At 37.0% G+C, this 27,471-nt stretch overlaps 1 protein-coding gene across 2 annotated transcripts in view; it reads left to right on the forward strand.

Moving 5' to 3' along the window:
* Positions 1 to 27,083, forward strand: part of LOC121338196 (macrophage mannose receptor 1-like) — a 33,269-nt gene extending 6,186 nt beyond the window's left edge. The window contains exons 5-30 of one of the 2 annotated variants that reach the window (XM_041408913.1): positions 718 to 831; positions 1,309 to 1,443; positions 2,383 to 2,595; positions 3,149 to 3,306; positions 3,969 to 4,082; positions 4,415 to 4,530; positions 4,829 to 4,977; positions 7,789 to 7,988; positions 9,352 to 9,479; positions 10,106 to 10,193; positions 11,380 to 11,524; positions 12,625 to 12,660; positions 12,789 to 12,964; positions 13,489 to 13,556; positions 14,710 to 14,810; positions 15,767 to 15,903; positions 16,941 to 17,055; positions 17,559 to 17,755; positions 18,967 to 19,057; positions 20,405 to 20,637; positions 21,469 to 21,634; positions 22,729 to 22,881; positions 23,238 to 23,354; positions 23,558 to 23,719; positions 25,725 to 25,757; positions 26,387 to 27,083. In XM_041408913.1, coding sequence (XP_041264847.1) covers positions 718 to 831; positions 1,309 to 1,443; positions 2,383 to 2,595; positions 3,149 to 3,306; positions 3,969 to 4,082; positions 4,415 to 4,530; positions 4,829 to 4,977; positions 7,789 to 7,988; positions 9,352 to 9,479; positions 10,106 to 10,193; positions 11,380 to 11,524; positions 12,625 to 12,660; positions 12,789 to 12,964; positions 13,489 to 13,556; positions 14,710 to 14,810; positions 15,767 to 15,903; positions 16,941 to 17,055; positions 17,559 to 17,755; positions 18,967 to 19,057; positions 20,405 to 20,637; positions 21,469 to 21,634; positions 22,729 to 22,881; positions 23,238 to 23,354; positions 23,558 to 23,719; positions 25,725 to 25,757; positions 26,387 to 26,556 — 3,515 coding nt within the window. In that variant the 3' untranslated portion in view covers positions 26,557 to 27,083. The remainder of the gene's footprint in view (positions 1 to 717; positions 832 to 1,308; positions 1,444 to 2,382; positions 2,596 to 3,148; positions 3,307 to 3,968; positions 4,083 to 4,414; positions 4,531 to 4,828; positions 4,978 to 7,788; positions 7,989 to 9,351; positions 9,480 to 10,105; positions 10,194 to 11,379; positions 11,525 to 12,624; positions 12,661 to 12,788; positions 12,965 to 13,488; positions 13,557 to 14,709; positions 14,811 to 15,766; positions 15,904 to 16,940; positions 17,056 to 17,558; positions 17,756 to 18,966; positions 19,058 to 20,404; positions 20,638 to 21,468; positions 21,635 to 22,728; positions 22,882 to 23,237; positions 23,355 to 23,557; positions 23,720 to 25,724; positions 25,758 to 26,386) is intronic. The other variant, XM_041408914.1, reaches the window with a different exon arrangement.
* The last annotated feature ends 388 nt before the right edge of the window (positions 27,084 to 27,471 follow it).

Genomic DNA, 27,471 nt, shown 5'->3' on the forward strand with positions numbered 1-27,471 from the left:
ATCAAAATTGCTGCCAAATTTACATAGAATTCAAAGTATCCCAGTATCATGCAAGTGTAACAGTTTGACTTCATATTTTCAAATCTTATTTTTTATATATTTTTAAATTGAGAAAAAATCTTGAAAAGTAAATTAAAGGCTTAATTTTGGAAAGGAAACTTAAAACAAAAAAAAGAAAAGAAAAAAGATTAATCTTTATGCCAAAAGAAGGACTTGCTTTGTTTCAAATGCCATTTTGACACCTGTTTTTTTCCTTCACTTGGCAAACTGAAAAAAATCAGTTATTTACAGATATCAAATTGCAGCCTTATGTATCCACATATAGATGAAGAAATGATATGGAAGAAATATTTATTGTTGGTTTTAAGGATTAATTTAACTTCTAACAAATTTTTATTAATTTTTATATTTATCAATAATTGTACTTAAATGTACAGAATTTAGCCTATTCTGCAGAAGCAATTTTGTTTTGGATATTTGGATATACTCCAGATATAATCTGTGTTAATTTTGCATTAGTTGACAGAGTAAAACAGAGTTTCTGTTTGTTTGCTTTCTTACAGCATTCAAACTTTGGTATATTTCAATGTATTAGGTACCATTATATCTACAGATATTTGCAATTAGATATTTTAGAATACAAGTCTTCCTAGAGAGAGTTAGAGACCATTGTTAAAAGAGATTTATAAAATAATTCCTCTTATTTTTGTAATTTAGAATTAACAGAAGGTACAGATTCTGCACTGTGGATTGGACTCAACAGACTGGACTTGAGTAGTGGATGGGAGTGGATTGGAGGCAGCCCTTTCCAGTACTTAAACTGGGCTCCAGGTAGATTGAACTTTGTTCGATTTTTTATTTCCAAAGAGAAAAGATACATACCCCAAATACTGCTGTAAACTTTATTATCAGATAGTTATGCCATGAGATAAGTATTTTAGCTTTTCTTGCTTTAGCTTTAGAAAAATCTCTTTTTCTATAGCAATATAAGACAGAAACCTTCAATGTATTGCAAAAATATTTTAGCTGTGAAAGCAACACTGCCTGTCCCCAAAATATTCAGTCTTCCATTTCTTGACTAGCAACTAAAGTAGGAGTTTACAGGTTTGTATCCTCTTATCTAACTTACACACTACATTTCATACAGACATTTCCACTACTGGAAACATACCTTGGCTCTTACCAAAGCTGGGAAAGACGTGACCTCCATCACTTCAGCCAGGAGTGGTCTCTCATGTGCATTTTAGACATTAGAGCTCTGTTTTTCATTCAGAAAAGTTCCTTTTTTTCTCTTTACTTTTCCCAAAGGAAGCCCGTCTCCTGAATCTGGAAAGCTCTGTGCAGTTTTGAATCCTGAAACAAAAGCTAAATGGCAAAACTGGGAATGTGATCAGAAACTTGGTTATATTTGTAAGAAAAGGAACTTTACTTTGGTTCCTTCAGGTATGTTGATACATATTGGTAATTAAAGTAGAAGCTGTTACCTGAATGCTCAACATATTGACAAAGATGAACAGAAGAATTTTATTAGAAATAGAACTATTTCTAGATTCTCTGGTTTACTTTGTACAACGACTGTAAACTTTGTAGTCTGATCTCCAGTTCCACAACACACAGACTGAAACAGATAAAAGCAAAGAATGTCCAGCTAGTCCCTCCTGTCTTTGTTTCAGGGGCCAGGTCTCCCCCTTAAGTACACACACTGCTGACAATCAAAAGGGAGAACAACTCAAAAATTATTTTTCAGAAGCAGGACATTAGTAAATATAATCCCAAGAAAGAGAGATGCATAAATTAGTGTGGTTCTAAGTCATTCTCCACGACTTGTGGTCAATCAGCATCCAGACAAGCAAGTTCAGAGTTCACTGCAGAAGTGGTGGAAGTGGAAGATCGACACAGTGAAGTGAGAAAAGATATTTTAAGTGTATGAAGATTTCCCTGTTGGTGTGACCCTATGTATTCATCTGGCTGTAACTTTGTCTTGATGGCTTTTGCTCTATCAATATACTTAATCCTTTAAAAATTCATAAACCTTCTATGTTAGCTGCAGATAATGTCTGATTTCTCCTATCTGACAAATAAATACTAGGTGATACAGAAGCTGATAAAATTAATGAGTTACAAAATGAATATATTTGATTAATACATTACAGAACTAATATATTTGTTGCAGACATTTGACTAAACTAAGAATTTGTATTAGATATTACTTGTATTAAAAAGCTTTCCTTCTCCAAGCTAAAAACTGCCTGGTTTAGAGAATCACATTTATGTCTACTGTATTTCCTTATGAAGATAATTTAAAAAGAAATTCTTAGTTTAGAACTTTTGCACGGATGAAGTGGAAATATTTTCAGTGTTTTGTCTCTTGCATGGTAATAGGAGCTGTAAAGCCTTGGGACGTGTTCCTAGGTGACCCTGGGCCTGTCACCTGCCCAGATGGATGGGTGCCCTATGTGGATCACTGCTATAAGATCTTCAGGGACAGCAAAGGATGGGAAGGAGCTTTCACCTCTTGTCAGAAGGAAGGGAGTCACTTGGCCAGCATCCAAAGCCTTGAGGAGCACAGCTTTATGGTGTCTCAGCTTGGGTACAGTGAGTATTTCCAGGGGGTCTCTTGCCTTTGCCTGTATGGAAAACAAGACATTGATAGTTCCTGCTGAACTCTGGATGTTGTCAAAACTATTATTTTATTTATTGCCTACTGATTGATGTAGGTCTGGGAGGCTGGGCTTAGGGGCTTTCTATGTTTTTTTCATTTTGTTGAAAGAAGCTTAAAACATTCATGCTTCAAGTTACATAAAAGCAGTATTCTAAAATTTGACCAGTTCCATTGCACTGGAAAAGTAACTATTCAGACTTCTATCCTACCATCGTGGTGTATCAGCATTAGGCTGGTAATTCACACCCACTGTTATGAGGAGGAAGAGCAAAATTTTTTCACCCAGTGCAAGAATTTCCTTACAGCCTAATTTTTCAAAGCATACAGTCTTTATTTTTATATCTATATGAAAATATTAATTTACAAAATTATCATAGAACATGCTGCAAAATTTTGTGAAAGGAATTGTATGTCCAAAGCCCAGTGGTTGTTGCTGTGGAAAGGGTGGCGTGCCAAAAGAGGTTTTATCTCTGTTTCCATCTTCAGAGCCAACAGACAAGCTGTGGATTGGGCTGAATGACCGTAAGGTTCAAATGTATTTTGAGTGGAGTGATGGTATCCCAGTGACATACACAAAATGGCACCTGGGAGAGCCATCCACTACAAACAACAGGCCAGAAGACTGTGTCCTGATCAAGGGCCAGGTGACATTACTCAATACATATTGTACTTCCATACCAAAAATAACTATTTAATAAAAGAATAACATGCTATGTTATTTCAGCAAATGGCTAAGGCCAGAAAAAAAAAGAGATGTAGGGATTGAATTGCATGAGATTGGGAATGAGATTGAATGTGACCTTTAAAACAAACAAACACATTACTGCATAACTAGTGAAATTTTCTCTTTAAGCACATCTGAAAGTCACAAATGAAATTATTAGGATGCTACAAAACAGGTATCTGAAGGTATTTTGAGTACATTCTCTCCTTTTCATCTGGTGGTAGTGATGGTATATGGGGATGTCTGATTCTTGCTGACTTCTCTTTGCCTGCTTATTTGCCATCCTACAGCACAACTGCCTGTGCAGGACCCAGTACAACAGGTCAGGGAGCAGCTCCATGCACCTTCCTTCCTTCTTATCACAGCCAGCTGAGGCTATGCTGCTATAGCCCAGTCCACTATTTCACAGAATGTGAGCAGATTTGGTTTTGAGATCATGTAGGAAAATTGGATAATGAAAAATATTCCATTTAAAAATAAAGGAGAAAGAAAACAATTTTCCTTATAAAGAAAGACATTATTTATCTCCTTTAGATTATTCATCTTTATCTTCTTTTTGTTTCAAACTTTTTCCTGACACAGAATGGCTATTGGGCAGACCATGTCTGTGAGAAGAAGGCTGGCTACATTTGTAAAAGAAAAGCTATATCACAAACAGCTAGAGAAAAAGAAAGTAGCCTTGCAGGTTGCAAAAAAGTAAGTATGTGGGAATGGAATGTCAGTTTCTCAGATGAAATATGTACATTGAGAATCAATTAGAATTATTTGAATTATTTGTATTATTTACGTGGAAGGGTTTTTTGTTTTATTTATTATGAAGTTTCTCCCTCTCTCTCAGTTACTCTAAATTTTAAAAACCCATTTACAGAAACCACTTAGGAGAAATCTGTAATTTCACTGCAAAAAGTTTCTAATTAATAATATTCATGATGATTATGTTTTATTAATTTTTAAATGTCATATTTCACTTAATACATGATACCAAAATTATTTAAAATTTGTATGAAAATCCTAAAATCATGTTACAGGGCTGGAGAAGATATGGGACCTACTGCTATTTTATTGGACATGTTCCAGCAACATTTTCAGAAGCAAACACCACTTGTGAAGGAGAAGAAGGTTACTTAGCCACAGTTGAAAGTAGGTACGATAATGACTTTTTCTTTGCTTTTAAATATCTAAAGACTGTATCTTATGAAATATTCCTAGAAAAGCTAACACAACACCAAGCAGCAAAATGGTTAAGAGACAGATGAGGTCTCTAGTTGAATAACAAAAAGTCTTGCTTTTTTTGTCATTCATATGGAATCTGAATCCTATGTGGGGTCTTCTCCCCAGCCTGAGGCAAGGAATAAGAGAAAAAATTCCATCATTACATGAGACTGACAGGATTTGGGTAAACGCCTTTGTTTTCACTTGCATCTTGATGATGTCTTTTCCAGGTATGAACAAGCCTATCTGACTAGCCTTGTTGGGCTGAGGCCTGAGAAATATTTCTGGCTTGGCCTCTCTGATGTGCAGGATCAAGGCATCTTCCGCTGGGCCAGTGGTGAAGCTGTCTCCTTCACGCACTGGGATGCAGGAATGCCTGGTAGGTGCTGGGATGAGGGATGGTGGCTGCTCTCTCACAATGTGTGTAATAGGGGTTAGGTTGCGTGGGTAATGTCCTCTGAATTTTTTGTTTTAAACTTTTGGTATGTTTTATAAGTACTGGCACTTTTCATATCCCATATTCTAATTTCAAAGGGAAAGTTTTAAACTGCGCTTTTATATTAGGACATCTGATATATTTACCCATAAGATTAACTTTTGGGCCATCTTCACAGGGAGATAAAAGGAGTTACAAATGGGTCGTAAGACTATTTCATGCTTGTCCCTCTATTGAAAAAGCTAGCCTGGGAGAAGAGGTTGAAACAAATATGAATTTTAAGTTAGAATTACAAACTCAAAGTATCAAAAATCACTGTGGCATTATTATTTTTATGTGTGATACTAAAAAAACTGCATTGATGGGTTCATACTGTACAGGAGTACAGAAAATAAGATTTCATTATGCCATGAGGAAATCTGCTTTTTGTGGGATATACTATGCTCCTCTTAGTGATTATTTGTCTGAAGACTTTTTAAAAAAACCTTCAGTGAGGTTATAAAATTTAAAATAAAAACAATAAAAAATTCTGAAAGACAAAGACTAATAAAACCTTAGCAAATGCCATAAGAAGAAAGCTTGCCAAGGAGTCTGTGCTGTCAGAAGATGATCAGAGCATGAGGAGAGCACTCGGAGGTCATGTTAAGGAATTTTCCCTCTCTGACCATCCAAGTGTCCCTCTGCAGTCACACACCTCCTGAGCTGGGACCAAGATCCTTCCCTGCTACACCCCCACACTCGCACAGTCAGACAAGGTTTCCTTAACAGCTTGAACCCAGATTTTTTGATCCCTAAAATAATTCAGTCATGGTGTAATAATAAAATAACCCCTTGAGCTGGGTGCCTCCAAGGAGGGTCCATGAACAAAGGAAACCCTGGGCTGTTTTACATCTAAATGCAGTGATGTCTGGGGTCCTTGGCCCCTGCTGAGCCTTTGGGTGTGCAGTCACCTGGCTGGACCACTTGTCCTGTGCCCTTTGCTATGCAAAGTGTCAGCAGCAGTTCAGTTCAGTCAGCCCTTTGCCTTGGGTCCCACCAGCCAGAGCTTGAGTTGACACTGTGACTTTGGTTTGACTTTGGCAAACCAAACTACCCACAGCAAATGAACTCCTCAACAATCAGGCTGGAACAGTAAAGAAAAATCTGTTTCCTTGCATCTATGTTCACTGAGAAGAAAATGGACTTTGTGCTGGAAAGTTTCTTCATGAGAGTATCTTTGGAGAGTCTATTTCAAGCTGAAATATCAAGAAAATAGATTATGGAGGAAATTGATGGCATGAAGTCAGGACTAAGCATGGCTGCAGAAGTATCCAGGGACTGTTAAATTACATGAAATAAAAGCTTCTCTTTAATGTGTAAAGAGAGCTTCAGCTTTAGCTTTCTTGCTAAAGCTGCCTTGACATCTAACCTTTGCTAAAAGACAAATTTAGTGCCAACATTTAAAATGGTTACAGAGAGATATGGGGAAATATAGATTAATAAGTCATTAGTAAATTAACTGAATCTGTAACAGAGAAGCTATAGTGGGAAAGATACATAAAATCACTTCTGGAAAGGGAGGTCATGCTTATAGATCTCTCAGAGCTCCACACAGTAGGTGAAAGCATATGAATGAGGGAAATCTAGTAAGTGTGGTCTATCTCATTTACCAAAAGCCTTTCAGCTAATCTAATATAACACAGAAAAGCTCTTACATTAATAAAAATATTGATAAAAAGCCACTGACTGAAAGTTGAAGGTGGATTTTTTTAATGGGGGCTATTTTTCACTAGGGAAGTGTGTTCACCAACAGAACCCCATAATGACCTGTGCCAAAGCCCATGCTGTTCAATGTATTTGCAGACCATATGGAAAATGTGCAATAGTGAAGTGACAAGATTTGCTGATGAGAGGAAATTATTTCTGATAGCAAAGATGTTCTTGTGAGAAAACTCAGGACAGTATCAGGAGAATAAGTGACTGAGCATGACCAGTAAAACATTAGGTGCATTTGATGCAGGCAAAGGATGTTCTTAGGAGAAAACACATGCATTGAATTGCCATAAAATGATGGATTTATAGCTGAATTTCATTTCAGCTCATGGCACCACAGTAGATGAGTGCATTAAGACATCAGGTCTGTGCCCAACAGAAGTTAAAAAAAAGAAACAACAAAAAAATCCCCAAACAAAATGTTAAAAATACTTAGGAAATTAAGAGCACAAAGAAGCCCATTTTGGGGATTTGACTGCATCTTGTGTGATGTAGGCAGCTCTGTTTCCCTCTGAGAGAACAATCTAAAATCACAGCAAACATCATGGGATAAGTTTCACCCTGAAGCTGCCTAGGTTTGCACACCTGCCCTCTGTATGCACCAGTGGGGCTGCTGCCATCTATGTAAAAACCACTCATGGCCAAGGTAATGTTATCTCATGTAAAACAGGCGCAACATAAATAGAAATTAGATTGTTACTTGAAAACACAAGATTTCACTGTAAAAACTCTCGCTCTACTTTCTACCCAAATAATTAATTATGCGGGATATTCAAAATGAAAAAAAAAAAAGAAGTAGGATTCTATATTGATCAAGACCTCCTCAAACAGAAAATGCTACTCTGCTGGTATGAACACCAGCTAAAATACAAATTTTCTTTTCAAATGTTATTGCATAGCAAAAAGTGAATAGCTACTGATTGACAGATTTTGGCAGAATTAAATAATTCACACTTTAGAAAATATCCAGCATGTTTGTTTTGGTTTTCTTTCTTCGTAAAGGAAATAATCCAGGATGTGTAGCCATGAAGACAGGGACTGCAGCTGGATTATGGGATGTTCTTGACTGTGAGACAAAGCAAAAATATATTTGCAAGCAGTGGGCAAAGGGTGCAACAGTTCCACCTGTTCCAACTACGACTCTGGTCCCCACATGCCCTGAAGGCTGGGTGTCAAACAAGCACAGAAGTTCTTGTTTTAAAGTAAGTGCCTGAATAGTTAAAAGAAGCAGCTTGGGTGGGGAAAAAATAAAAAAGAAAAAAAACGGAACTGACATCTTCATTTTGCAATATCTGAGATTGGAATAAAGAGAAAAAAAAACCAAAAAACTAAATTCTTCTAAGGACAATATCCATGAGAGGGGAGAAACTAAGGAAGAAAGATAAGGTTGAAGGGAGGGAAGGGAGGGGAGAAGGGCACAAGAAAGAAAATGAGGAAGTTTGTGCTTTGGGGTTGAAGGAACTGGAACAGGAAATGGAAGAAGAGGAACATAAATATCAAGGCGAAAAAGAAAAGAAAAGAAAAGAAAAGAAAAGAAAAGAAAAGAAAAGAAAAGAAAAGAAAAGAAAGAACTCCATATTAAAATTTTTAAAAGGAAAATGTCAAAATTCCATATTAATCAGCAGAAGCAGCAAAGCTGGTTTGTGGGCGCTGCTCTTTATGTCTGTTGTGCAAAGATGTGGTGTTTGCCTGAGACTTGTGGCAATTCAGGAAACAAACAGAGAAACAGTGAAGTGTAACCTCCAGCAGCACAATGCCTAAGACTGGACCTTGCTAAAATCAGCACATTACCCCACAAAAAAAAAGATAAAAAGTAGTGTGCAAGGTTAATTAAACCAGCATTAATGAAGGACATTTACTTGAGAGTTTCCCATGCAAAGCTACAGAAAACTGGTGTTTGAAGTACAGCCAGCTGTATCTGAGCAGGCATAAAAAAGGAGTTTGAACAAGAAATGAGTGTAATGTGCAAACAGTGATTTGGGGTGATGCAAAGTTGAAATGTGTTAAGTGCAAGGTGTTAATTTTTTTTATCACTTTATTGAATTAATGAATCCTTCTCTCTTGTTTTTTTTTTTGGTAATTGCTATTTATTTGGCCTCCTTTATCCCCAAACCATAATTTAACTTTGGTAAAATCTGTACTGTTGTCTCTTAAACCAGTTAGACATCATATGCTGAGAGATGTAAATTACCATGAGGTTGTTCTTTTGCCTGAATCTTCAGACTCATTCCAGACCATTTTGCCTCTCAACCACAGCTACTCTTCTTTCCCTTCATATGGATGTTGGCTTGTGCACTTCTTCAGTTAAAACAAATTAATGGGAGTTGGGGAGCTGTATTCCCTTTTCCCTTCTAGGAATTCCTTTTTTTATTTATTTTTTTTTCCCACTATGCTAAGTAGGTAGGCAACCCTAGTGTAAAAATTCGAGGAACAGAGTGGGAAATGTTATTTATCTTATGGACCTTCACTCGGCTCATATGAAACCTCATTTATGTTTAAGCAAGATGCTAACTTTTTTATTATTGTAACATGTATATAATATGTTGTAAATTGATTTCTTCATAGTGTTTTTGCAGATCAAAAATTAGAAAGAAATCATGGTTTGAAGCTCGAGATTTTTGCAGACAAATAGGAGGGGATCTGGTCACCATTAACACTAAGGAGGAAATGCCATTACTAATCGAAGCAATGAGGTTGGTATTTGATGTGTGTTTATCTTACCTGATTCAAAAACTTTTCATATAAACTATTATGAATGATCCCAGATGATTTCTGAAATGTGTGGTTTCGTCAAAAACCAAAAGACCTGTGATATTTTGAAATTTATCTGTTCAGTACTATTTTAACCTTTTCATGAAAAAAAAGAGGAAGAAGAGTTTTTAAAAAGAAAAGCTTTTAAAAACATCCACCAGTATCATGATTACTAGATATAGTTTAGAAACACATGAAATTAGCGGTATTTCTACAAGGGTAGAAAATGTGATCAATGTATCTACTGTTGAAGTAGGTTTGTATCAACCTTTCAGTGGTCAGTGCTGAAACCACTTTTTGAATCTGTGAAGGTTTTCCCTGAGTGAATAGTACATTTGGGAAATACATGACCAATACTATTAATAAGTCTGATAACCAAGCTGCTGACACTGAACCACAGAAATATTACACATTTCTGTGAAGAATAAGTGTATGCACTTCACCAAAGGTAATAGGGAAATTTGCAACTTCACTGCTTTTGCAATGTGCTTTAGAAAGTTCAGTTATGTATTTCTGGATTTTTTTGTGCTGATGTTTACTCACTGCTCTGTCCTGTACTTTCTTTTAGAGCCGCTCGCTGTTCGTTTGAAATAGTTTGGCTTGGTATATTTTCATTGAATCCAGATGAAGGATTTGCCTGGAGTGATGGCTCTCCAGTGAGTATCTTAATTTTTCATCATATTTGTTTGCTTAAGATCTTTTGGGATTTGATAACAGCTTTTTGCTGTTATTCTCATTAAAGAAACCACCAATCCTACAAAAAAAAATCATGTAGATGCTAATCTGTATTGTCATGACTAATATCACAGCTAAACATTTGAATACATGGAAATTATTGGCATCTCATCAGATTCTGTAGGTTTCCGTGTAACACTTCAATTTATTTTCTCTTCCAAGATGATAATATTTATACCTAAGGTCAAAACATAAAAACATAAACAACTAAAAAGCTGATCACACAGCAAGCATGTTTCCCAGTATACTCCTGGATCCCCCAGTAAGTGATGGCTCAGGGTCTTTTAGAACTGGAGCTCATATCTGTAATTTTAATTTATTTATTTCTGGGAATTTATCCAGTCATCTCTTGAACCCATGCAAATATCAACAGCTGTGGAAAACATTCCTGCAGGATTCTGCTCCTTATTAACTCCATTGACTACTACTCCCTGTATTTGGTTTTCTTTAACACAAGCAGAGACCTTTTATCTTATCCTGTTTAAGTTACTTTCCAAAAAAGTTTCAGAAAGGGTTGTTATCAAGAATTCTTGGCAATAATAGGTAGGTTGTATCACCTGTGTTTCCCTCACCACTTGGATGTCACTTTCTTCAGAGGTACCTCCTCTAGATTTGTAGGATATGACTTCCCTGCCCAAAGTCACACTCCCATCCTCATTAACCACAGGGAAGGGAAAAAGTAATGCTGAATTGGTGCACAACATGATCACTGCCACCAGAGAGATGCTGGACAATGTAATTTTGAACCAGCTCAGATGTGGAGTGAAAAGTACCCTGTCTGCACATGATTAGCATGAGTGATATGTGGGTAAAGTTCACAGCCAGGCAAAGTTCATTAGAAACAGTTCCTTTGCCTGTTTCTCTTCTGTCTGTGTCTATGGCCCAGGGCACAAACAAAAAAGCCCTCCATGGCAAGACAGCCACGTCTGAACACTGACACCATTGGCCCACTGTAAAATCCTCTTACCTATATCTTTCCCTGCATTTCCAGCTCTTTTTAGCTAAAACCAGAATATTTGAGACAAAAGCAATTAGTTTCCATTTTCCAGTGGAAAGTATGGCTACTGAAAGAGATGAAAAGAGTAACAAAGTTGATTTCTCCTATAGGTTAGGTACACAAACTGGGATCATAGTCCAAGGAGCTCAGGACGACTCCAGTTTTGTGGCTCGTTCCATTGTGCGGGATATTCTGAACCATGGTCTCTTTCGGTCTGTCAAGTACAGCATAACTGGGTTTGCCAAATAAAACAAGGTAGATTTCTTCTTTATTGGCAGGAAGATTAAAAAGCTTTAAAAAGTAGTTGCTTTCTAAGTTAAGTTACTGAAGAAAGAGACAAAATTTTGGAGGACTACTTTTTCCAAATGGATGTCAAGAACATTAAGTAACATATTATGGGCTGAGATTTTTCAGTCATGAATTATATGAATTAATTGAAGGGTTTTTTACATAAAAAGGTGTATAAATAATCCATATATTTGCAAAATTACAAAATTGTTTATATTAAGTAACTTTTGCTTTCATTTTTGTAATGTTGGCGTTAAGGAGTTGCAAGGGCAAGTATTGTATTCCTTACAATACTGGTATTTATACTAACACAGGTGAAGCTAAAAATCAAGTATGATATATTTGTCAGATTTGTTGGCACTTCAGGTTCTCCTATAGAATTATTCAGGATTCAACTGAATTTTGGAACTGGTTTTGGAAAAGCAATGGTTCATAGCAGCGCTATTTATTTTTCTATCCCAACCAGAAACAACTCACAGTTATTTTATATATCTATACCTATATAATCTATATCTACACCTATATGTATATATATATGTGTGTGTGTGTGTGTGTGTGTGTGCGTGTGTGAGTGTGTGTGTGTACATAAAATCATATTTCCTTTTGTTTATGAATATTACTCAGAGAGTTTTTTTTGGTAGAGCTAAAATAAATCTAGTGGAAAATTTCTCCTTCATGGTGAAAATACCCCCAGGTGAATTATGGAATATCTACTTATGGATCAGTAAAGGAGCTGTATGCCACAGTTTAAAGTGTTTCAGATAAGTCTGCTGTGACTTACAGGCTTGGAAAAGCAATTTTCCCTTGCCTTGCTCTTTGCGGGAATGTGATTCAGCCAAAGCTGTGGCGTTGCTGAAGTGAAGCCCTGCTTATGATATAAAATTAAAGTAGATGACCTTGCATATTGAGCAATGTGAAGCTGAACTGTGTGGCTAAGCCTGCTTGCCACAATGGCAAAGGGGCGCAGAATCCTGCTCTGTTCCTCACTCTTCTTGCAGTCAGTCACAAGCTACATCATAACATACTCTAAAGAGATGCATCATGCCTTCTATTTTCTTCTTTTGCAGGAGTGTCATTAAAACCTGAACCAATTGACACATGTGGTGGGTCTTTGTATCTATTAATTATTTCTATATTTTTATTATTAATAATTTTTTCATAAAATGGTTATTCTAAAAAAACTTTGTGTTCTACACATATAAAATTTAAGGATACTTTATTTATCTTCCAGAATATAAAACCACTGCAGATGGATGGGTCGTATATGAAGATAAGCTCTACTATATCAGCAAAGAACAGGTCTCCATGGAAAGAGCCCGAGAGTTTTGCAGGAAGAACTCTGCAGACCTAGTTGTTGTTAATAGTAACAGTGAGAGAAGGTTCCTAAAGAGAGCACTACAAGAAAATGTAAGAGTCATTATAAACATACAGCCTAAATTAGAAACGCTTCTGACAATCTGCTTGTAAATCTTGAGTTGTCTCAGAAGCAGAGCCATCAGCATTTTCACTAATGAAATATCCCCAAAGGCACCATTTGATCCCATGGGATTTGGCTTCTCCTGCTCCACGCCAGCTGCACTGATGCAGTTGACAGGAAGAGTGATGTGGAAAAGTACCAGCTGTCTTGGGAAGTAGCTGGTCTTTGAGGGAGAATAAAAAAGGAGTACCAGTTTTTGACTCAAAATCTGCTTCTTTTCTACTCCATCCTAAGGCCCTTCAGTGCTGCAGGTCTTGGCTCTGATGTCCCAGGTGAAAACCTGACTTCTGTGCCTGGGCATATAAACACGTTGCAGTGGTTAACTGCAAGCAGGTGCTTTACTGCTGTGGACTTCAGTGGCTGCTCTGTGGACCTTATCAATGGTGTATCAATTTCTGTTTGTTTTGCTTCAAAGATTTCTTTTTTTAATTGAAGTAGTGTCTTTCTGATTTAGGAGAGGTACGGGAGAGAGCCAATAGGATACTTCATTGGTCTAAGAGTGAGCCTTGATAAAAAGTTCAGGTAAGTTGAGATGATCAGTGCAGGTTCTAATACAGAGAAAAAAATAGAATATTTTATGAAGCTGGAGAGACTCAATATGGTCTCTTGAAGGCCTGAAGGCTGTTCCACATACCGTATACAAAGCAAAATGGAATAGTCCTAGAATATTCTAAAGTCCAATTGTTACCCCCAGAAGTTATCTTGAGTAAGCACTGAGCCAACGAAAATCTTGGCAGCTCTACTCTTCATACACACTTTCTCAAGTTTCTTCCAGAGATTTGTCCTATAAATTGGAGTGATACTTTCCTATGCTGAATTTTTTACCTATAAACATACACATGTACACTTAAAACATGCCCTATGTCATAGGATTTGGTTTCTTATGCTTTTTATCTATATATCAGAGGGGTTCTCTGATATATAGACAGAGATGATACAGCTGAATTTTTCCCACTTCAGGCTTATTGATCTATATTCTGAAATACTGATTAAAATGTGGTGAAAACCTCCTCTTCCTCCAATAGCAATATATTAAAGTAAAAAGCAGGTAAACATTGAGGAAAAAGTTTCAACTTTGGTACTTTAGAAAGGATGGTTTTAAAGTTGACAGAATGTCCTTCAGTTTACACAAAAATAGAACACTCCCCCCTACTCCCCCATAGAGCAGGGTAAATCCAGAGAAAAATATTTCTCTGGAAATATTTCTTGTTTTCATCTATGAAAACACCACAAATGCTCAGATTGAAAAGCACAGCATTACCCATGAATAAAATAGTTATTATTATTTTATTTATATAGTTATTATTTATATTATGCAATAACTATTAAGATAAAAATAATTATTGAGATAAAATTTTAATATCCTTTCTGTAGTATGTATTATGAATAAGTGATTTTGATTTCTCTTATTAAATGTTATCAAAACAATTGTGGCCATTAACAGAAAATATGCTTAGTGTATGCTTTTTCTAATTTGCAACCAGAAATATTTTACAGAAATTTCTTCAAATTGGAATAATCAAGTAAACAAAGTTAAATCTCTAACAGTCCCTCCCATTGTTGTCTGTTTCCATGAATCCTCATAGACCTTCTCACTCATGAGGTGTTCATTAAGACTACCACATCACAAATGAAGGTATTAATTAATAACTACTTGTGCATTTTTTTCTTTAAGCTGGGTGGATGGAACTCCAGTAACCTATGTGGCCTGGGCTCCTAATGAACCCAACTTTGTAAATAATGAGGAAAATTGTGTGGTTATGCTGTCAGAGCATGGTAAGTGACAACACAAAACTATTAGATTTTATTTGTCTCTGCTTGGATTATAACTGATGCTGTCAAACACCTGCTGGCAACTGTCACAAAATCTTTGGTAGCTGTTTTCTGCAATTTCTTTCCAGTAACTAACCAACACAATGCAGAAACTCCCAGTCATGGGACCAGCAGCCATGGAAGAGTCTATGCCCTTAGAATGGGGGGATTTCAGTACCATAAGTAATTTAAAGCAGAGTTTCCTTCTGGGTTTTGTCCTTTTTACAGGGTTTTTCACTACTTCTTTCAGTAAAAATTTGAATAGTCTATCTTCTCTACCATGAACTTAAGAAAACATTTATAGCAGGTGCAGGAAACGGGAGTTGAAGGTACAAGTCAATGGGGAAAGAAACAAATACATCTAATGTCCAAAGATATGTTTACAAGTACACTGAAATGCAAATGTCTTGCAAATCCTAGACCTCTACTTCCTTTTGGGTCTATTTCTGTAACTTTAATGAGGCTAATGGGAATTTAGTATATATGTGTTGATCTCTTAACTTATGTTTTACAAGGGATCCATGCAGTATGTTTGTACATCTATTGTGCCATTAGATTGACCTGGTATTTCTTATCTCATCCATTCTGATCCTTTTCTTTTTTTCAAATTTGTTTACTGGTGTATTTCCCCTGTGGCCTGCAATGTGATGATGCCACAGCTCAAAAAAACCCAAAAACCAATGAACAGGTATAGACATTCCTGAACAAGGAGCAGATGGGTCAGGGACCTCAAATTAACTACAAGGGGCTACAGTACTCTTACTATTAGAGTTTACTTAAATGTGCCAGGTTACTTTGCCTTCAGATCAAGCTATAGCCTGAAATACAAAATAGAGAAAATTGTGTTTATTTTTAAAAAAGGTGGTAAATTATTATTACTAAATATTAAATACTGTAATGTTGAATTTTTTTTTCCCCAGGCTTGTGGAATGACATTAACTGTGGTTCTGCCAATAAATTTGTATGTGAAAAGCATAATAGTTCTATTAATGCAACATTACCTTCTCCATTGCCTCCTGGAGGATGTCCAGAAAGTTGGATTTTTTTTAACAACAAGGTATGTCAACAAACATCTTCAGTAAATTGTATAAAGCAGTAGAACTGAAGAGAAAATACTGAAAACCTCACATATTTTTATGAAAACAAAGAAAATCTGGAGAGTAATTAATTAGTCAAAATGGGCAGACTGGATGGCTGGGCTTTTTTTGAGGTGACTTAGACATCTAACTTTGCAGAGAAGTACAGTAAAAGTACACTGAGTGTATTTCACATGTACACTGAGTGTATTTCAGAGAGCATACTTTGTGCAGGCTTAAAATACACTGTTACTGTTTAAGAAAACCTCTCCTTCTCTCTTCATGTACATTATTTTGTTTAGAAATGCAAGTTTGTAATGGTCAGTCTTGTAAAAAAGGTGGAAAGGTTTAAAAAGAATGTATTCGAGCAATCCCTTCTGCCTTTAAGAGTTCACAAAGCTTTGAATTCAGAAAGATTTTCAAACTACAATTGTTTTGAGTACAGCTTTGCATTCAGACAGAGTCTGGAAGTCCTCATCGCTGTAAGACAAGAGTTTGTACCAATCTGAGTTGAAGCTTCATCTACCAAAGTATATTTTGTCTATTTTATGTACACTGTGCTGTTATTGCATCCTCAGAATGCTAGGTCAATGTGCCAAAGGATGTTTCACACCCTTTGGCAGGATGAACAGTTGTAACCACACTCATCAGAAGGAGGACAAAGCACAGTAGAGATAATTCCCTGCAACTGTGTCACCCAAAGCTACATTTTCTTGGTTTCAAATGATGCCTCTATTACTTCAGGAAGAAGGGAGATGAAAATGTGAAAAGTGATCATGTACTTGACCTCGTTACAATCAGTTCATTTGATACCAGACTCCCAGATTACACCTTGTACAATGAGGGGGATAAGTGTATGCCTGGGTAGACATCCAGACTTTCTACTCCTGAGCTCTGTCACTCATTCTCGGCCTGATTTATTTTCTGCAGAAAAGTACATCTTAGAGATAATTGATAATATTCATATGTAGTAATTCCAGTCTTTGCTAGTTTGAAAAAGTGCTTGATTTGTTTCCAGTGTTTCAAAGTATTTGCTTCCAATATAACAAGAAATCTCACATGGCTTGCTGCACGAGATGTTTGCTTCAATTTGGGAGGAAACCTGGCTACTATACCAAATGAACAAGTACAAGGTATGTATGGACTGTATTGAAAGAAAAAAAATCTTGATCTCTCACTAAACAAACTGTTGAAATCTCCAATATAAAATATGGGATTACCTGATGAAAATTGCTTATTAGCCAAGTCACTCCATGGTGTATTTTAACTTCAAACTGCAAGGCAATAGCTAAAATTATTACAGATAAAAAATGAAGTTTATTTCTAGTTCTTTCAGCTGCTTTGTTTTCATGAAACTTCCAGTCTGTTCTGAGGGTGTTTGCACGGATCTCTCATACTGACAGGAATCTGTATTTCCTGTCTCTTTCACTGGCAGTAGGACTTTCTGAAACCCTATGTGTGCATACACAGTGGGGAAGGGATGCTTATCTGAATATTTAATTAATGGCAGATAGGCTGTGTAGGGGAAAATGTTATCCTTTTATTGTGTCCCCCACTCTGGGCCTTTGCATATTTTCTCTCTTTTGGGCAAGTCATAATGAGCTTTCCTTAATGAGAAAATTTTGCTTCTCTCCAGCTTTCCTTTTCTATAATTTGAAGTATGCCACAACCAATGTTTGGATTGGGATGAATGATATCACCAGAGAGTCCACATTTCTTTGGACAGATGGAAGCACTGTTTCCTACACCAACTGGGTTAATGGTGCACCAGAAAAGCAGCAAAGCTACTTTGACTTTTATGAGCATGAAACATTGACAGATGATGCTCTGGAGGTACAGAAAATTTAAGTAACTTCTATGCTTTGGGCAGCTAGTTGATTTTCCTAAAAGAAAAGTTAGTACAGTAGCAATAATAGGATGCTGAAACAAGCCCTTTTGTAAGCACAATGAGGTTTAGTAAATCATTTGGTAATAATTCCAAATACAGCCAAATGTTTGGCAAAGGTTCTGTAGAAGAGGGATTTTAAAACTTCCATCTGAGCTATTGCAAAATAACCAGCTCTGTAAAAGAAGCTTGGAGAAGCTTATATCAGTTCCTCCCCAAACTGCATTAATGCAAATACTAGAGCTGCAACACCAAACAAAGACAAGGTATGATAAACCAAAATTAAGATTTTTGATGCAAAAATAATTTGGCTGTGTGTGTGTCCCACTTCTGGCTAATGTGCTCCCACGCTGCTTTACTCATTTCTGATGGTGCAAATTGATATCTTCAGTGAAATTACTCTTTCTCTGCAGAAACTCAGGCTCTTTTCCAAAAGGTGGTAATTTCTGAGGAAATGATTGGCAGTTATTCACCCAAGATTTTTAACATCTGCCATCAGTCAACTTTAGCTGATGACTAAAATTTATTTAAATCAGCATAAAGGAGAAACTTGGATGACATGCCAAAAGACTGCCATGGCCGATCTTGAAGTCAGGGGAGTCATGAAGGAAATACTGGAGCAAGTAAATACAAGGAAGTAAAGAGAAAATATTTTGTTGCATCTGATAATGGTAACTTGATAATAACTATAAAAAACCAGCAAACAGCATCTGCTTTCTTCAAAGAGAGTCTGCTTTGGTTAGACTAGTGTAGACTAGAGCTCTTAACAGTAGTTCTTATATTGTTGGTCTCATTGATAAAAAAAATTTTAAACAGATTTACATAACTGTAAATCAGAACAGAGAAGATTTATTATAGGTACCTTTGTCATTTATACAGTCATTAGAGAGTTCTTAATAAAACTGGTAAAATGAGTTTTAATTGACTTCTTTCAGACCTTAACTGGCACCAGTGGAAGCCTGGTTCAAATTTAAGGGGTCACTAATAAATACCAGGTCAAGCTGCTTGGCAGAAAACGAGGAAATTTGAACTAATTACAGAGGTGTTCAATGAGCTCCCCTCCTCTCTGCCATAGGCCTGCACTAGCAGTACAGGAGCTTCAGCTCACCCCCTCCCCACTGCCTCTGGTAATGGCTGTGCCTCTTCCCCTCCCCTTCAGACAGATTGTGTCTTCATCAGGAAGTCAGATGGGCAGTGGAGAGATGATAGCTGTGACAACGAAAGAGGCTACGTGTGCCAGATGAATTCACGTGAGTTCTGTCAACCCAGTCTCCTAAAGAGAAAGAAAACCTTGGTTAAATAAGATGAATATATAACCTGATGTGATTCCTTCCAGCTTTGAGTCTTATTCTGACTCTCAGGCTTTCAGAGCTCCATCAGTGTTAAGCCAGTGCTATGTTTAAAGTACAAATTGTTCCACAGAAATTGCTGGAGAGGAGCCACTATCTTAACTGGGATTTTGTACCTAATAATGAATAATACTAAAGAATAATAAATAAAAATATCTTTTTTTCTCAATGAAGTATAAGAGCTTTAGGTATCCTGTCTAAGTGCAGCATAAATAATGTTCTTGCAGTGATCTTCCCATTCTCTTGGATGAATCTGAGCAGAGCATTTAATCCTCTCTCACAATTTCTACTGAATGCCATATAATGTCAATCAAAATGCACAGCTTCTTGGATGTGTCTTTATTGTAGAAGAATATTGTTATCTTCTTTTTACACCAAAATGAGTAATGAATGTTGACTCTACTCTTGTAGAATTTTAATTACACAAATCACAGCTGCCCAAGCATATAACGGGAGTAGAGAAGGTGAAGCACTGATAACAAAACAATTTTGCCCCAGCTTTATTAAAGTAAAAACTGTTCCCTGATCCCTCACTTCAGTCAGTTCCTGCAGCCTGTTCACTCAGCACAGCTAACATTCTTGTAAGAAGATCCCCTCCCTACACAGCAAATATATAGTTTTATGGAGGCATTTTTAATTTTCTTGATCCCAGTTCCTGCTCTTCTGAATACATCTACAGTCACAAAGGTGGAAATATACACTGCCTGACTCAAACATGCAGGCAACATTCTGGCAGCCCTTACAGACAGGCCAAGAAGTTGGAGTGAACAGTGAGTGGTGATCAAACAACATCAGGTCTCAAAGTCTTAGGCTGAGTCTAGAGATTACAACAGTTAATACCTTAAATGCCTTGTCCTAAGTTCTATCCACCAGTGATGAGAAATAAATGTATACTCAGATATTCAGATTTAGTCAAATAAAGCACAGAATCTGAAATATGCAATTTAGGAGTCTTAGTCTGAACCAGTCAAGTCTGTAGCAAGTATACTTCAGGGCATCCAGGATTTCACTCATCTTATTACATTGACAAATTTGCTCCATGTCTTGAAAGTTATGTTCGGCACTTTTTTGGGGTTTGGAGGGGTTTTATTTGGTTTGGTTTTATATAGGTTTCTGATTTTGTTTTGTTCATGGGCTTAAAAAAAGATTTTGACTTATTGACTAGTACCTTTTGACCAATTTTTATAGCTTGCATGCTACAGAGGAGCAATATGTTGTAAATTCATCCATTCAGTTTTTCCTCCATAGTTCCCTCACAACCTGAATTACCAACAACAAATCCAGCCTCTGGCTTTACTCATTATGGTGACAGTAGCTATTCAATAATTTCATCTGAAATGCAATGGGAAGAGGCCAGAAGAAATTGCCAGGACAAATCTGCAGAACTTGCCAGCATCTTGGATGCCTACATCCATTCATTCTTGTGGATCCAGATGCTGAAATATGGAAAACCTGTATGGATTGGTCTTAACAGCAATATGGTAAGTGCTGGATAGATGGGAAGGGCAGGTGCTCAGGGAACTTTCCTGCTCTAATAGTCCTCTGGATGACCAGTTTTGAACACTGGAACAATTGTATTCTGAATGGCTTCACTGTGTAAATGCACAAAAATCTAGGGGTTCTGTAAGAACTAGTCAAGAATTTTCATCCTTGACACCAAACAGAGTGAAGAATCACAGAAAGTATTATGCAAGAAGCAAAGGATGAAAAACAAAAGTTCTAGAAACAGTAGCAGAAGTCAAGCTGCAGACTGAGAGTCAGAAAGTGCAGCTGTCGTGAAGTGACTGTTGGCCACCCTGAAAGTCAAATGCCCTGCTATACAGGGGGGTACTTAGAGCTATTAATATATTAATAGAAGTTACTGTGAGTATTAGGGAGATATTTTAAGATTTAAGCTGACTGTTTAATGTTTAATGTCAAGTAATCTCTATGCACAAATAACTCCAAGTTTTAATTTAAATAAAGCAGAGCAGAGAGGACAAATTCTCTGTAATTGCTTCTCTTGATGTAGGATTTACTAAATGACCCAATATGGCCCCATCTGACTTTCTTGCCGTGTTGTAAAAGTTTGTTACTTCAGAAAAACCCTCCCAAAAGCAATGCAGTGTTGAACACTGCTCATATGTAGTTCTTGTGTAACTCAAATTGCCCGGTGACATTGCTTAGAATAGTGAATGGGATTTTTAAAAATGGCCCTTTTTTCCCCCAAAAAATCAAATAGACATATGATTATATTTACACTATATTTATGCGACAGAAATTTTTATGTGGAAAAAAACCCAAACCTATTACCAGTATTCCTTTGTTTTCAGACTGGTGGCTATTATAAATGGACCAATAACTGGAAAACCAGGTACACAAAATGGGCAGCAGGGGAACCAAAGGACAACAATGCTTGTGTTTACCTTGATCTTGATGGTACTTGGAAAACAACATCTTGCAATGAAAGCTACTTTTCAGTTTGCATGATATCAGATGGTAAGCAAAGGCATTTAACAATTTTTAAGACACATGCCTAATTCCATGAGCCTGCCTAATCCTAGAGACTCTGCTCTACCCTGGGCTACCCCTGCAGAGGACTATGCTTCAGGGTAGCATGTACATCCCAGCAGAATGTGGACATTTGTTATTGGATGATGTATGAATTTAGGCACAGGAAAGGCTCTTGTGCAAATCCAGATGGCTGCACTGCTATCATGATAAAACATGTTTTCATAAGATGAAGCTCTATCTTCAAGGTCTATCTTGCTCTTTACAAAACATGACCATAAACCACACGAGTCTGTGTGTAATATAAGTATGTGCTGGGTTTGTGCCCTGACTGTATGAACTTCAGCTGGGGAAGGTCACACTTGAGTGTCACTGAGCCAAAACACAGCCAAGAGTTTCACTTCCATTCACAATTGCTAGAGCTAAAACTGTAAAAGCCTTGGCAATGTGAATGTCACTTTAACTCTGCAGATATATGCAGAGGCCCGTTGCATCTAGATTTTGTAGAATCGTGCTGTTTTCCCTCTTTTATGTTTTAAGGTTGCATATATTTGGTCTGCTTATGCAGTGCAAGATTCATCAAAGTGAATTGGAGTTGCAGCCATGAGCAGAAACAGAATCTGATTTGGCAGAGGCATGCTACATTGATGGCTTTTTTTTTTCTTTCTTTTCTATAAAGTGACAACATTAAGAGACCAAGCAGCCAGACATCATGGGACTGTGGCATTAGTGATTCATTTGCCTACAACAGCTTTCTGTGTTGTGAAAATGCAAATTTGAGATTTGTATCATCCCTCAGGGTTTGCTTTCCTCACAGTACTGCCAAGGCAGTTAGTTAGATATTGCAGGTTGCAATTTGATTCCTTGTCCTGAGAAATGTGATTTGAGAAATAAAATGTTTAACACTTTTGGCTGCTTAGCTCTCCCTGTTGTCTGGGTTGGGGGAATGTGGGAATAGTCATGAGTAGATGTTGAGACAAATAAAGCTGGGTGAGAGAAATCCCACACTACTTACACACATGTCATAGAATCAGAGATGACTCACAATGCAATACCAGTTTCATACCATATGGCTTCTTTAGAGTTAGCTCCTACTGACCCTGCTGAGCCGCCTGGAGACTGTCCTGGAGAAGATGAACTCCAAGCTTGGATCCCTTACCATGATCACTGCTACTACCTTGAAGCATCAGCTGGGAGAACCTGGGCACTGGCCTCCCTTGAGTGTGCTCGCTTAGGTGAGAGCCTTCATTATCGACTAAAAAGATATTGATTAAAAAAAAAGTTAGAAATATATTTTGTTTTACCTACTAAGCTGTTCTAAGGCTGGCACAATGGAAATGTCCTCTCAGGTCTACAGCTTCCCTGTGTATGAGCTCACCATTATGTCCTGGCTTGTGGGATACCATCCTGGGGGCAGCAGTGGGGGCCACAGCCTCTAAGTACCTCCAGGTCATTGTCTTCTGCAAGAAGCAGTGGAGACACCAACAGAGCAGCATTAATACAGGAGCTATTGCTTGTACAGACTAAAAAGGAGGTCATTGCAGTGGTTGGTCATGTGGGTTATGGTTATTTGTTTATTAATGCCTTTCAGGAGCTACCTTGGTTTCAGTAGAAAACACGGATGAATCTCACTTTCTGACTCATAAAATTCAACCACTTGGAAATAAAGTAGGAGGCTTTTGGATAGGACTTTACCAGAATGTAGAAGGTATGTCTAAATCTCAGTTTTTAATGGAAAAGTGCATTGCTAATACAAGAAAATTGAGACAGTGCTTGACAAAAAAAACCCATGGGTTTCTGATGAACAGTGGCTTACTAGAGATATTAAAAGTAAATTGCTGAGCTAAGGAGTTAAAATATTAATGAAATAGATATGTTTTAATTTTTTTTACTCTGCGAGTTGCTCTGTAGGCCAGTGGTTGTGGCTAGATAATGCTGTCCTGGACTTTGTTAACTGGGAGGAGAAAGAGTTGGATGTGGAGCATCAGTGTGTGGAAATAACTGCACCATCTGGCTACTGGGACAAAAGTGATTGCTCTGCTGAAAAAGGATTTATCTGCAAAAAAACCAAAGGTAAGTCCTCAATGTGTCATCCCTGAGTGATAGGACTGACCTGTTCACTAGGAACTGTTACAGCCCTTCACCACAGCTCTGGAAGTAATTCCTGGCAGTTTGGTTTGGCATATCCCACTTCTCTAACCATCTGTAGCTGCCTTCTTTTTGTAGGCTACAAGCTCTCCAAATCACTGTCTACATGGATATGCAGTAACATCCTGCACAGCCTAGGTCGAGAATGAAACTTTCAGAAATGTTTGAGTACCTAACACAGGTGTTGATATGGCACCTGTCAAACACCTGTGCAAGGATATGACTATTCCAAGAACTGATTATTGTAACAATTATACCCTTGCAAGGAGGAATCAGTGTGAATAATCAATCTTCCTCTTCCAGCTTGTTGTTCTCAAAAATATATATTACTCCCAAGGTACCAAACTGGCTTCATATTGGCCCTGATTCAGTAATGCCTCAAGGATTCTAAAAGGTCACCTGTTTGTATTGCAATAATGAATGATATGAGAAATACTTGCATTCTTAATGTAAACTTCAAGTCATTAGAGAAGCTGTCTCATCAGCATTTCTGGAAACTTTCACTCAGTACTGTATATATCAGACTAATGCTTCAGAGATAAAACACTACATGCATTATTCCCAAGTGGAGATACAAAGGAAAATGTCTGCAAGAAAGCAGCATCATTTTATTCTTCTAACCTGGATGTTAAAAGTCAATCTATCTAACTTAAAAAAGTGGTAGGTAGCCATCATTAAACCTTTGCACTTCCTTTTGTAGTAGCTGCGGGATCAGGCTTAATTTTCCAGCTTTTGCATTGTGCATGTTCCCAGTAAATCATGGGTAGCATCTCTGTCCTGTGTTGAAAAAAAAAAAGATTGGCTGTAAAGCCAGTTTTAAGATTCTATTTTTCAGATGAAAAGTTGAAAAAATTTGGTTTCAATGTTAAAGACATCTCAAGACATGGTAGGTGGTGAAAAAATAACTGAAAATTTAGGGTTAGCATTTACTCATTTTTCAAGTAGTTTTTAATTGAAAAAGGTGCTGCACTGTAACCAAGAAATAGTCATCTCCCGTGCACTGTTAATTGCTGTGCTTAAATCAGCACATGCCCATGGCAGTAAGTCAATTAACCCTTATTAAATACTTAATAAAACATCCAAATTACATCCCATCCTACATAGTACTAAAATAATAAGGAATCTCTAAAGTTCCTCCATTGAGTCATACAGAGCTCCCATATGTACTATTTCCTGCCTTAGCAGGGATTACTGTTGTATTTATCTATTAATTTTGCATTCTGTATTGCTTTCACTTTACATTTTGCCTTTATAAATTCTCCTCTGGATATCAAGGGTGTTTGCAAACTAATGTAGAAGAACCAAGAGAATAAATATTTTCATGATAATTTAGAACTCTTTAATTCTATGTGTATAATTATAATTCTTCATTCCTGAGTGCCAACTTTTTTTTTTTTGCACTTCTTCAACAGCAACACAACAATGTTATAAAGGTCTTTCATTTTTCTTTGTCTCACACAGAGTTGAATAGGAAGATTAGTCATGTGATTTAGCAGGCATTTTCTTGGGAAGACATTTAGCAATCAAAAACTTTGTAGCAGCTAGACATGCAGATCTTCCCAAAATATGCCATGTAAAACTAATCTCCAGAATGATAAATCATGTTCTTAGTACATTAAAATTAATATTTCAGGAAAAATGAGAAAAGATGTTTTGAATGAACATAAGAATCAGTATTTTAATGTTATTAATATAAAAACAATATAAAGTTTCAAAAGTGGATAAAGTAATGCTAAGTAGGAAGGTGAAAGCTTGGCAATGTATTCTTTGTCTCAATGTATCTTTTGTCTCAAGCCTTTTATAGTAGATATATATGTTACTAATGCAATGGTAGAACTTGATGGGGTTTTGTTCCCGTACTATTTTTGCACAGTCAAACATACAGATTCTAATAAAGTGTAATGTGATTTCTCTCTGAAATTCATTGCAGTTGAGCTGAATGGGAGTCCTTCAAAGCAAAAAGGTAAGAGCTTTCATAAGAAAATTAAGAAAAATCTAAAGAGAGGAAGAACTTAAAATGAGTTTTCCCAAACCACTCTCTTTTGGAGCACAAGCCCTACTGAGGGTTGCACAGTTATCAATCACTCGGGGTGACCCCACGGTGCCTTTCACAGGCACAGGAGCACTCATCTGTTCTTGTGGGACTGCTGCAGGGCTAACCCTGAGCTGGCAAGCTCAGCAGTGACCACACTCGAGAAGAACTTTGAGAGCAGCTACACAGTGCTTTAATAGGTTGTTAGAAACTATGTAGATGTATGTGAAAGTTTCTTACAAAGATATTATTGTAAATCATGTCACAAAATATTGTAAAGCTAATTTCCAGTAATGAGCATCCCATATCCATCTAAGGCATACATTTTCATTACATTCTTAAAGCATACCTTGCACCCATTGTACATTACTGTACCCCAGATCCACTAAAACCACATCAGCTTCAGGAACAGCGACCTGACTACTGATCAGCAACAATTCAGGGCTCAGCTTTACAGCCTTCAAGTTCAGGCTGGAGAGGGCATCTCATTCATGTTTTTCATGTTGTATGTGGAAATAAAAACTTCTATGGTTTCTCACAGTTGCATGAATTCATTTCAGGCAAAGAAAAGAATGAGGAGACCCACCCACCTGTTCAAGTTTCTGTTTGGCCACTCATTTTCTTGGCTGTTTTAGCTGTCTTTGGAGCTGGCATGGCAGCCTACTTCTACAAAAGAAAAAGACAAAACCAGCTCTCAAGAGATTCTGGCAATGAAACACTATTAAGATGATATCTTGGTGACAGAAGAATTGGTGAGAATGGGTCCTGTGGTATGTTGGAGAAGCAAGTACTTGGAGAAGCAAATTACTCACTGAAATTAAAGAATGTGTCTGTAGTGAGATCTACATCTGATGTAACCTTAAATTAAATCACTTTCCTTTTTTAGTGCTTGTGGCATTCACATTCTCTGGAAAAATCCCTTTGCCCAGGATTTTTCTTCTGGGAAGCTGAGAAGCCTCAGAGAAAAGGAAAACAATTCTTATCTCATTTGCTTCTCCTGTGTTGTGCTCACTTGTGGAAGGTGTTTGGAGATTGTTTGCCCACAGGTGATTGTTTCATTGGATTCTGGTGTGAATTGTTTTTACTCAGTGGCCAATTATGGCCGAGCTGTGTCGAGACTCTGGAAAGAGGCATGAATTTTCATTATTATCTTTTTAGCTTTTATTAAGGATCCTTTCTGTATTCTTTAGTATAGTTTAGTATAGTATTCTTTAATATAATATAGTATTATAAAGTAATAAATTAGCCTTCTGAGAACATGGAGTCAGATGCATCATTCCTCCATGCCACGCGTGTCCCTGCAAATACAATAAGTATTAGCAGATTTTTTTTATCATTAATATTTTACAAAATCGGAATTAGAGTTTGATGTTACAATTTTGCAATGGTCAAGATGTTCTCAAGTGCCTTAACAAGGATGGTTGTGCAAAAAAACTTGTCAAAAACAATTACATGTACTGAAAAAGGACTATGAAAGTCAACCAGTAAGAATGAATGCCCAATAAATTGTGAATGTTATTTAGAACTTAGATGCTGTGATATTGTGGACATTAAAAAAAATCTCAAAAATTAGAACCTGTCTAACTCTTTTGCAAATTTGAACTCATTTAATTCCACAAACTTCATTGCATCAGACCAGTACTTT

The sequence above is a fragment of the Onychostruthus taczanowskii genome, unplaced genomic scaffold, assembly GCF_017590055.1.
Source record: "Onychostruthus taczanowskii isolate IOZ18803 unplaced genomic scaffold, ASM1759005v1 scaffold3, whole genome shotgun sequence".
NCBI lineage: Eukaryota > Metazoa > Chordata > Aves > Passeriformes > Passeridae > Onychostruthus > Onychostruthus taczanowskii.